At 37.2% G+C, this 10382-nt stretch overlaps 1 protein-coding gene across 1 annotated transcript in view; it reads left to right on the forward strand.

The window, feature by feature from the left end:
* Positions 1 to 10382, forward strand: part of csmd3a (CUB and Sushi multiple domains 3a) — a 307148-nt gene that overhangs the window by 125920 nt on the left and 170846 nt on the right. The window contains exons 29-31 of the mRNA XM_077229908.1: positions 3077 to 3201; positions 3939 to 4035; positions 6469 to 6573. Coding sequence (XP_077086023.1) covers positions 3077 to 3201; positions 3939 to 4035; positions 6469 to 6573 — 327 coding nt within the window. The remainder of the gene's footprint in view (positions 1 to 3076; positions 3202 to 3938; positions 4036 to 6468; positions 6574 to 10382) is intronic.

A 10382-nucleotide genomic window follows, 5' to 3' on the forward strand; every position in this document is an offset into this window, starting at 1 on the left:
AGTCTATAGCAGGGGTCGGCAACCTAAGGCACGCGTGCCAACACTGGCACGCAGAGGGTTAATCGCTGGCACGCAAGCAAGCGCGAGAGGGGTGTATGTATTTCATTCAGATAAAGTAGCCTACCTCCCACATATACAGATCTACATATTGATGTAATAATTCCTTGTAGTAACAGCTTGTTTTATTAACTTAAGTTAGGAGTTATTAATATTATTAAAGTGTGAGTATTAAACTGCACAAGTCAATGAAAGCGTGCAGCTCTAACAAACCATTGGTCAGAGTGGTCGCGCTGACCAGTGCGCATCAGCGCAAACAAGTTATCCAACTGACACCTTAAAGCTCGTTCCGCTGTAAATAGTTAATGCTATAAATTTCAACCAAGTGTAAAGAGTCCTTATTAAACATTCCATACATGTTAAAATGACTGCGATGCATGTGGAAACTCCGTTCATGCGTACCTGATGACTTCATGTTTTTTCTCTGATTGGAAAGCTATCCAATCGTGAGACAAATGCCCTCTGATTGAGAGCACACTTTTACATATTCCAGATGAAAATGAACAAAATGCATACATGCATTATATATGCTTGTTGAAGTCACAAATGTAAATTTTACTCCTCCCAAATTGGTAAAAAAAAAAAAACATGCGAGTGTTATAACGGCTCCCGGTTTATGGATATGACAGCGCTGCTGCAACACGCATCTCTTCAGCAAGCCGTCGTGCAAACTGCGCAAATGAAACCGAAAGTTTAGCTTACATTCTGAAGCTTAACACACAGTTGTCTTCATTAAAAGTAGTGAGATGCAGTTATGTTGCCAAGTGGAAGTGTAACACTTTTAACAAAACTGAAAGAAGTCAGTAAAAACACGAATGACCAGGTCCAATCTGTTCTTCAAAGTCTAATTTAGGCCTGAAAACAAAGATGACAAATCTAAAACAAATTTCATGAGAAACATTTTAATTTCTGTACCATTTCTGTGTTAGCCATTATGAATATTTAAAATATGTTTATGTTTATTTAAACATGGGGGGGGGTTATGGCACAGTGATGAACTCGGAAACTTAAAAATGGCACTTTATGACAAATAGGTTGCCGACCCCTGGTCTATAGTGTCAAACGCAGCACTAAGATCAAGTAAAACTAGTATTGAAAATACAGCCTTGGTCAGAAGCTAGAAGTAAGTAATCTGGCATTTTAACAAGCGCAGTTTCTGTGCTATGATGGGCCTGAATCCAGACTGAAACTTTTCATAGATATCATTTTTTGCAGGAAGAACCACATTTGAGGGAACATGACTTTTTCAAGTATTTTAGACATAAATGGAAGATTTTAAATAGGTCTGTAATTTGCCAATGTATTTTGATCTAGTTGTAGTTTCTGAATGAGAGGCTTAATAAAGTTAAGCCAGGGATTTTAAGTCCACTGGATTTTAATTAAATAACTCAATTTCGGTCTGTTCATCATGACTTGGAATATAGTGCATGGGTCATATAGAATACTTTAATGATGCTTTGTTTGTTATCCTCAATAACTTACTTTATTAAAACAAAAGAAAAGACATGATATTCCTCTTGTGCTCAACAGAAGAAAGTAAGTCATATAGGATTAAAACAACATGAGGATGAGTCTTTATTTTTGAGTAAACGGTCCCATTAAATGGTGAACTTTGCAGTGTCGTCTAACAGCCTGTTTTGTATATCCGCTCCAAAGTGTCCGGTTTTACATAGATTGAAGTGGTGTCTGTCAGCTATAGCTGTGACCAAAAATATCATTATGGTTGCACTTAAGCTCGACAACTCTTCAGAAGATAAGAGTTCTTCCGCTCAAAGGATCCCCTTCAGTGGGCTGAAATATGAGAGGAAACTTCAAATAGAAGGAGTACGAGGTTGAATAATTGAAAATGATGAATGCATAATGTGTTTTAAGCAGAGCACGATGAAGCCTACATGAAAGATGTGCTGAAGTCACATGATACAGGACACTGGATGGACACCATTTTTATATATATATATATATATATATATATATATATATATAGCTAGTCCATGTTCGGTCCATGCTAGATTAAAGCAGAAGCGGCGACATTAACATTAATGTGTCGTGGCACTTCAGATCTGCACCTGGTAATGACGTCCCACTGGAGTTGTGTTAAGATGGGCCGACCCAGCTGATTGTTGGCTGGATGAAGAACATCGTTACACAGAGAAAAAGTGCTTTTGAAAGAAGCTCTTTTTAGAAAGGAAAATAATACGGCTGTAGTCTGTAATGTTCTGTTAGGTTCAGAAACAACTCTCCTTAATAACTCTCCTATATTTCCACTCACACACCCAGTTACACTTGTTACACACACACACACACAAAATAATAAAATAAATTCAAATAAAGAATAAAATACTTAGAGCACCTTAAAAGGCCAGATAAGGTCGACATGAAACACTATTCGTAAGACATTTGAATGTTGAGCTGTAAAGGAGAGTTGTTTATTTTATTTTTTTATAAAACAAATATATATTTATGCAATCAAATACTTCCAGGTGACTGATACAACAAACAACACCAAGGCCACATACATAAACATTAACACACACACACACACACACACACACACACACACACACACACACACACACACACACACACACACACACACACACACACACACACACACACACACACACACACACACACACACACACACGCACACTGTTATGTATGTTTTGTGTGTTTATGTATATATGTATATATATATTGCATTTATTATTGTGTATTATATTGTTTTATTATTATTATTAATTATTATTATAATTTTTTTCTTTATTTATATATATTTAATTTAATTGTTTTTATTTTTGTATTTATTATTAATATTATTGTTACTATTATGTATCTATTTTAATTATTTTGATTGACTTGATGTGGCCTTTTAAGGTACTTTTTAGCATTTTATTTTATTACTTTTTTACTACCTTTTCCATATTTTCTATCTCCGAAAGCTGTTGTTCGCTTGATTCTGTTTGTTGTTCCCTTCTCTGCACGTTTACTCAGTGTTTTGCTCCTGAAACGTGTCTTCCAGTGCCGTGTGGAGGAGTTCTGACCGCGCGCCGCGGGACCGTTCTGTCTCCCGCTTATCCCGATCCGTACGACAACCACCTCAACTGCGTCTGGAAGATCTTTGTGCCGGAGGGAACCGGGATCCAAGTGAGACAAAACTGTTGTTTTTTAAGCATCTTCTGAAAAACATTTCAAATTCTGATTAGTTGAAGTGTGTTTGATTACTTAACGCTTGCCTGGGGATACAAATATTATCGAGGGAATCACATTATTATTATTTGCTTTGCATGATTATTGAACTTGTGAATATTCCATTTGCTGTTCTTTATTACTTTTGAAGTTTAAGGAGGTGATTCTTCATTTCATAGTGATGCAAAAACGAGAAAAAAATCTCTGAATATAACAATGCTCCACCAATATGTGTTTTAAAAGGCTGATTTCTTCCTACAGCAGCGGTTCTCTGTTTATTACACTGGACATCATGTCCTGAACAAACACTGTTTATCGTTATTCTGCTTCAGCTGAACAATATGCAAAATTATTACAATAAACTGAAAACTGTGTAAATAGAAAAACAACAGAAGAAATGTTATTCATCAGCCGAACATGTTGCTTTAGCATTAGTCATATAAGCGACAGATTCAGCCTTTGACATCAACAACGCAAGAGATGAAAGCATCTTATGAGCCTTTTATTTTGCATGATTATATGACTATTTGCATTTTGCATCTTACATGGCCTTATCAGACCAGAACTGACTTAAATTTATACTGATATTTATGAAAGTAAATGAGATGCACCAAAATTGTTGAAATTGAATCACTTCAAAAATCTACCAATTGATTACAATGAAATGTTTAAATCCTTTGTATTTATTCCTGTAGATTACAGTTGTGACGTTTTCCACCGAACACAACTGGGACTCGCTGGACTTTTACGACGGTGTCGACAGCAACGCTCCGAGACTCGGGAGTTATTCGGGTAAGATTGAAACCGTCTGTTTTCCTCCCTAAGTTTCATATTGTTTACCAAATAACACAAGAACGTCATGTTGACTTTAATATATTCTGCAAATACAACTGTTGCGCAGTCGTCCTCCGTTTCTGTAACACTCTCTACTCGCTCTGAAGAAACTCAAAGTGAAATAAGACTGTTTTTCGTAACCTCATGCCGCCTGGCTTTCATCTGGAGATTTGTTTTGTCATCTAACACAATTCAATATTTGAGCTGTCATGGGATATCATGGATCAACAGCTTTATAAGCAGCGGGAGTGAAGTTTTTCCCTGGTGAGGCTCTGGTAAAAGTAGAAGACAGAATGATATCAGTGTAGCGCTGACTACTCAAGGACTTTTATTTTATTTTATTTTATTTTTAGCAATTTATATTATTTTATTAACTTTTTATTTTATTTACCAATTTTTCATAATTTATTTGTGCAATATTTATTGATTTATATTATTTATCTTATTTTTTCACATCTTTTGGCTCAGAAAGGGCTTGTTTACTTGATTTTGTTTGTTGTGCCCTTTCTGCCATGTTTAGTCTGGCATTATTTTATTTTAATTTTTAACTTTTTCATGATTGCTTTGTTTACAATCTGATTTATTTATTCATTTATTTGTTTGTTTCTGTTTTTTCACATATTTTGGCTCAGAAAGGGCTTGTTTACTTGATTTTGTTTGTTGTCGCCCTTTCTTTCTGCCTTGTTTATTCTGGCATTATTTTTATTTTATTATTTTATTATGGTCATTGCAGGTTTTGCAATCTGATTTATTTATTCATTTATTTGTTTGTTTGTGTTTTTTCACATCTTTTGGCTCAGAAAAGGGCTTGTTTACTTGGTTTTGTTTGGCTCTCTGCCATATTTAATCACTCTTTTTTCCTTACAATATAGACTTTTTTTATTGACTTTCCTGGCTCTTAGTACACATAGTGAACAGAATGATATCAGTGTAGCACCGACGACTGGAATCGGCAGAGCCCTCAGAAGTGAACGACTCTATTCATTATTTTCCACCGTATCTCTGTATCAATGCATCAGCCACACAAAGCAAAATAAATATGCGCTGACCTTAGCAGGGCGCCATCCCTCTCAGACAAAACGTTAAGGATTGTTGACAGTTTGACGTTTAATCTGCTCGGAGGACAAATGAAAGATTAAAGGAAGTTTGGGATGGAGATGCCTCGTGCATAAAGAAGGTAAAATGGCTTAATAAGCGTCTAAATCTGTCTGAATTCCCCATGAGGTTAAGGCTGCAAGTGTAATGCCTGCATCTATTCGTCACAACCTCTTTAGCACCGGACGTCAGCGTTCACTCGACAAATATCCCATCATGAAGAATTGAGATCGGCTCGAGAGCATCACTCTGTTTGATGGAGGTCAGCGCCGGTTCACAGAACTGATATAGGTCTGATCTGTCTTGTTGTGTGGCCAGATGTAGTTTCAGGATTATTAGGTGGATGTGACCCAACTTTAAAGGTGACATATTAAGCCCCTTTCCACAAGATATAATATAAATCTTTGGTGTCCCCAGAATGTGACTGTGAAATTTCAGCTTAAAATACCAGATCATTTATTATAACTTGTCAAATTTGCCCTTTTTTGGGTGTGAGCAAAAACACGCCGTTTTTGTGTGTGTCCCTTTAAATGCAAATGATTGCTCCGCCTCTGTTCAGAAGAGGGCGGAGTCTTTACACGAGCTTCAGAAACTCCAGCAATAACAAAACAGGCCAATCTCACTCATCCAGAATCCCAGAATAACCAGTAGTGAGTGCAGCCTTACGGAGAGACTCAGGAAGAGTTTCTGAATGTTAGTGGAGACGTTTATGTAGTTGTTGTGGAGTTACATTGATCATCTCATCATCATGTTGAACTTCTACACAAGTGTCCACAGTTCCTGAGGTGTTTATAAGACAGCGGTGACATGTTCTGGTCAATAGTGTTCAGTGCTCGTCTGTGCTCAACGACAGAACAGTTTCAGGCTTTGCTGGATCTTCTGTCGAGAAACCGAATGTCGGCTGGTGTGTGTAAACGTGCAGATTAAGGGTTGTTAATATTATAATAAGATCCTCTTCATACGTCAGAAGGAGAGAAATCTGATCGGCTTATTTTATAACATGCTTGCAGAGAAAGGCTCACCAGAACAGAGTTACTGGGTTTCACTTTTCATGTTTTCTGGGTTGGGCTGGGTTCACGTTTTCACAGAAAAAGTCAAATTTTCATGATATGTCCCATTTAACAGCGACAGCAGTTCATCAGTAGATCTAGCGACTCCATAAACCTGCTGACAGATTTGAATGACATCCGTAGAAACTTTGTGAAGGAATGTCACAATCCCACCGGGAGCTGTAGGGAATAATGTGCTGTTATGCCTGTCATACAAACCTAATTATTTCTAATGCAAATCCTTCAGGGACGACGATTCCTCCCCTGCTGAACACCACGTCCAACAACCTGTACCTCACTTTTCAGACCGACATGAGCGTTTCCGGAGCCGGCTTTCACCTGGAATACACAGGTATGATGACTGTTCTCCTCCGGGAGTCCTGACGTGATGAAACGCTTAGAACTAGTGCTGGGCAACAACTAATCACATCCAAAGTAGTTTGTTTTTGTATATATAAATACACAGACATATGCATGTATTTATTTAAGAAAAATGTGTTATTTATACACTCACCTAAATGATCATTAGGAACACCTGTTCAATTTCTCATTAATGCAATTATCTAATCAACCAATCACATGGCAGTTGCTTCAAAGCATTTAGGGGTGTGGTCCTGGTCAAGACAATCTCCTGAACTCCAAACTGAATGTCAGAATGGGAAAGAAAGGTGATTTAAACAATTTTGAGCGTGGCATGGTTGTTGGTGCCAGACGGCCCGGTCTGAGTATTTCACAATCTGCTCAGTTACTGGGATTTTCACACACAACCATTTCTAGGGTTAACAAAGAATGGTGTGAAAAGGGAAAAACATCCAGTATGCAGCAGTCCTGTGGGCGAAAATGCCTTGCTGATGCTAGAGGTCAGAGGAGAATGGGCCGACTGATTCAAGCTGATAGAAGAGCAACTTTGACTGAAATAACCACTCGTTACAACGGAGGTATGCAGCAAAGCATTTGTGAAGCCACAACACGCACAACCTTGAAGCGGATGGGCTCCAACAGCAGAAGACCCCACCGGGTACCACTCATCTCCACTACAAATAGGAAAAAGAGGATACAATTTGCAAGAGCTTACCAAAATTGGACAGTTGAAGACTGGAAAAATGTTGCCTGGTCTGATGAGTCTCGATTTCTGTTGAGACATTCAGATGGTAGAGTCAGAATTTGGCTTAAACAGAATGAGAACATGGATCCATCATGCCTTGTTACCACTGTGCAGGCTGGTGGTGGTGGTGTAATGGTGTGGGGGATGTTTTCTTGGCACACTTTAGGCCTCTTAGTGCCAATTGGGCATCGTTTAAATGCCACGGCCTACCTGAGCATTGTTTCTGACCATGTCCATCCCTTTATGGCCACCATGTACCCATCCTCTGATGGCTACTTCCAGCAGGATAATGCACCATGTCACAAAGCTCGAATCATTTCAAATTGGTTTCTTGAACATGGCAATGTGTTCATTGTACTAAAATGGCACCCACAGTCACCAGATCTCAATCCAATAGAGCATCTTTGGGATGTGGCGGAACGGGAGCTTCCCACAAATCTCCATCAACTGCAAGATGCTATCCTATCAATATGGGCCAACATTTCTAAAGATTGCTTTCAGCACCTTGTTGAATCAATGCCACGTAGAATTAAGGCAGTTCTAAAGGCAAAAGGGGGTCAAACACAGTATTAGTATGGTGTTCCTAATAATCCTTTAGGTGAGTGTATGTATATATAGACCCCTTTTCAGTTGGTAAACATGACGTTTTAGGCGGAGCTTAGGTGGAGGCAGAAAGATCCCTCTGGCCGCTTCACTAACACTAGTTTCCAAGTTTTGTTAGCTTGTTTTTTTTTAGCAATGACGGGAGAAAATCATATTTTATCTTAATGTGCAAGGTCACTCACTGTCCAGGGCCGCGATTGTTATTTGCAAAAGTTAATTTTAACGGACGGAACCAGATTGGCCGACCCGTACACACTCAGTCAATGGAGGATCTGACAGGATTAACGTTACCTCGGTCGAGTGGCCTGACATCTACACCTGATAGAGAAACCCAGCATAAAGACAAACTAAGGGCGTATAAATCTTCAGATGTCTATAACTATGTGATGAATGGTCTTGACTTGTGGTAACGTTATATTGTGCGGTCCTGCCCAACGCCAAGGCCAAAAGACCACAATGTAAAGTGCAATTTTAATGATGTGAATATTTTCTAGAAATAAAAATATTTTTTTATGTATTCAAATTATATTAATCAACTATGTATTTGATTATTCTTTCTTACCAGGTTCTTCAAAAAGTCTATCACAATCAATCACAACAATGTAGATGATTCTAATTTAGAAAACATTATGCGATAAAATTTCAAATTGGATCCAGTGGGTGATTCTTGCACCCAGAAACACAACAAGATGACATTTAATAAAAATAATAATAATTTAAGATCCTTATTATGTAGCCGAATCTATGGCCGCCTCCAGTTTTCACTTTTTTTAATTTATTTTTTTATTAAATGCTAGTAAAAGAAAACGACAACAAACAAACAACAACAAAAAAACATCAACAACAATTATTGTCATTGTCATAACATAACACAACAGAGTCCTTCAGTCCAGTTTTCACTATGTTTTGCCTCCAGCTAACACCGTGACGTAATTGTGACGTCGGCGCAAAAGGGGTCTATATATATATATATATATAAATTATGTATAAATATATGTACAGTACATGCATATGTGTGTATTTATATATATATAAAATAATTATACACAGTGAGAACACACATAAACATAAACTTTTATTTTGGATGCTAATATAGTTATAGTTATAGCTATATTTATATATTATTGTTATCGTTATTGTCTTTTTATACTTATAGTTATAGTCAGGTGTTTTGGATGCTAATATAGTTATCGTTATAGCTATATTTATATATTATTGTTATCTTTATTGTCTTTTTATACTTATAGTTATAGTCAGGTGTTTTGGATGCTAATATAGTTATCGTTATAGCTATATTTATAGTTAATATTATCTATAGTCTTGTTATACTTATTGTTGTGCTTAACATTATAGTCGGGTAGTTTGGATACTAATATAGTTATCATTGTAGTTATATTTATATATTATCGTCATTGTTATACTTATCGTTCACATAGGACAAAGTAAACTACATCATTTACATACTGTGAATTGTTTTTGAATCGAATCTTGAGCGCAGGGGCGTCGCTAGGCCCTTTTTAGGGGGGCTTCAGCCCTAAACTTCTGCCTATTCCCCCTAAAAATGTGTGATTAATGTAGGCTACACAAATTCGTGTTCGCTTCAGTCTTGTTATAATCAGATTCAGCGCGTTCTTCATCTTCAATCCGCAGCGGCGCCGAGCAGAGAGCATGTCAGAAACAGAGGACAGTGTGTGTGTGTGTGTGTGTGTGTGTGTGTGTGTGTTCATCTGAGCCTCATTGGTCTGTCACTGCTCGTCAATGTCAGATTATTTGAGATGACCAATCAAATCAAAGTAGGCGGTGTTTATGTTCACAGACGCTGCTGAGCGTGAATTTTAACAGTGCGACTCGAACGCGTACGGTCAAGTGCGAGATGAGATGCAAGTAGCTAAACTTAACATTTCATATTTGACTTTTTTTTGGTCATAAATGTTAAACGAATGACAAAAAATAATCAGGCTAACTAATATAGTTTTGTCTAACTTCGCCATTTTGAACTGAAAATAGGCCTATGTAACGTGACTTATGTAATGTAATAATTAGTTTACTGTCATTGTGTGAGGGGACAAGAAACATTAACAAAGCTGTTTTCATCATGTTAGGCACAATATTAATAATGAATGTGTACATATTTAGCATATAATACAAATTGTAGCCTTTAGTAAATTAAAAAAGCTCAGCAGGTATTGACAAATGATCTACTGCCCAGTAGATTGACATGGTTTTAAAGCTATTTCTTATCCTTTTTCTTTTTGGTCTTAAAAACGTCTTGAAATGCACATATCAGAGAAATAAAAAATTTGAACCCCCTACCAACCTCAAATTTAGGACCTCTTTGATTATAAAGCCCTGTATACGGCCCTGTATTAGGCATACGATCAATAATGAATGTGTAGCCTACATATTGTGCATGCATTTAATAAGCTTAATTACCTATAGCTTTAGTAGCTTTC

The sequence above is a fragment of the Siphateles boraxobius genome, unplaced genomic scaffold, assembly GCF_051911475.1.
Source record: "Siphateles boraxobius isolate OS27281-9 unplaced genomic scaffold, OSU_SipBor_1 137, whole genome shotgun sequence".
Lineage (NCBI taxonomy): Eukaryota > Metazoa > Chordata > Actinopteri > Cypriniformes > Leuciscidae > Siphateles > Siphateles boraxobius.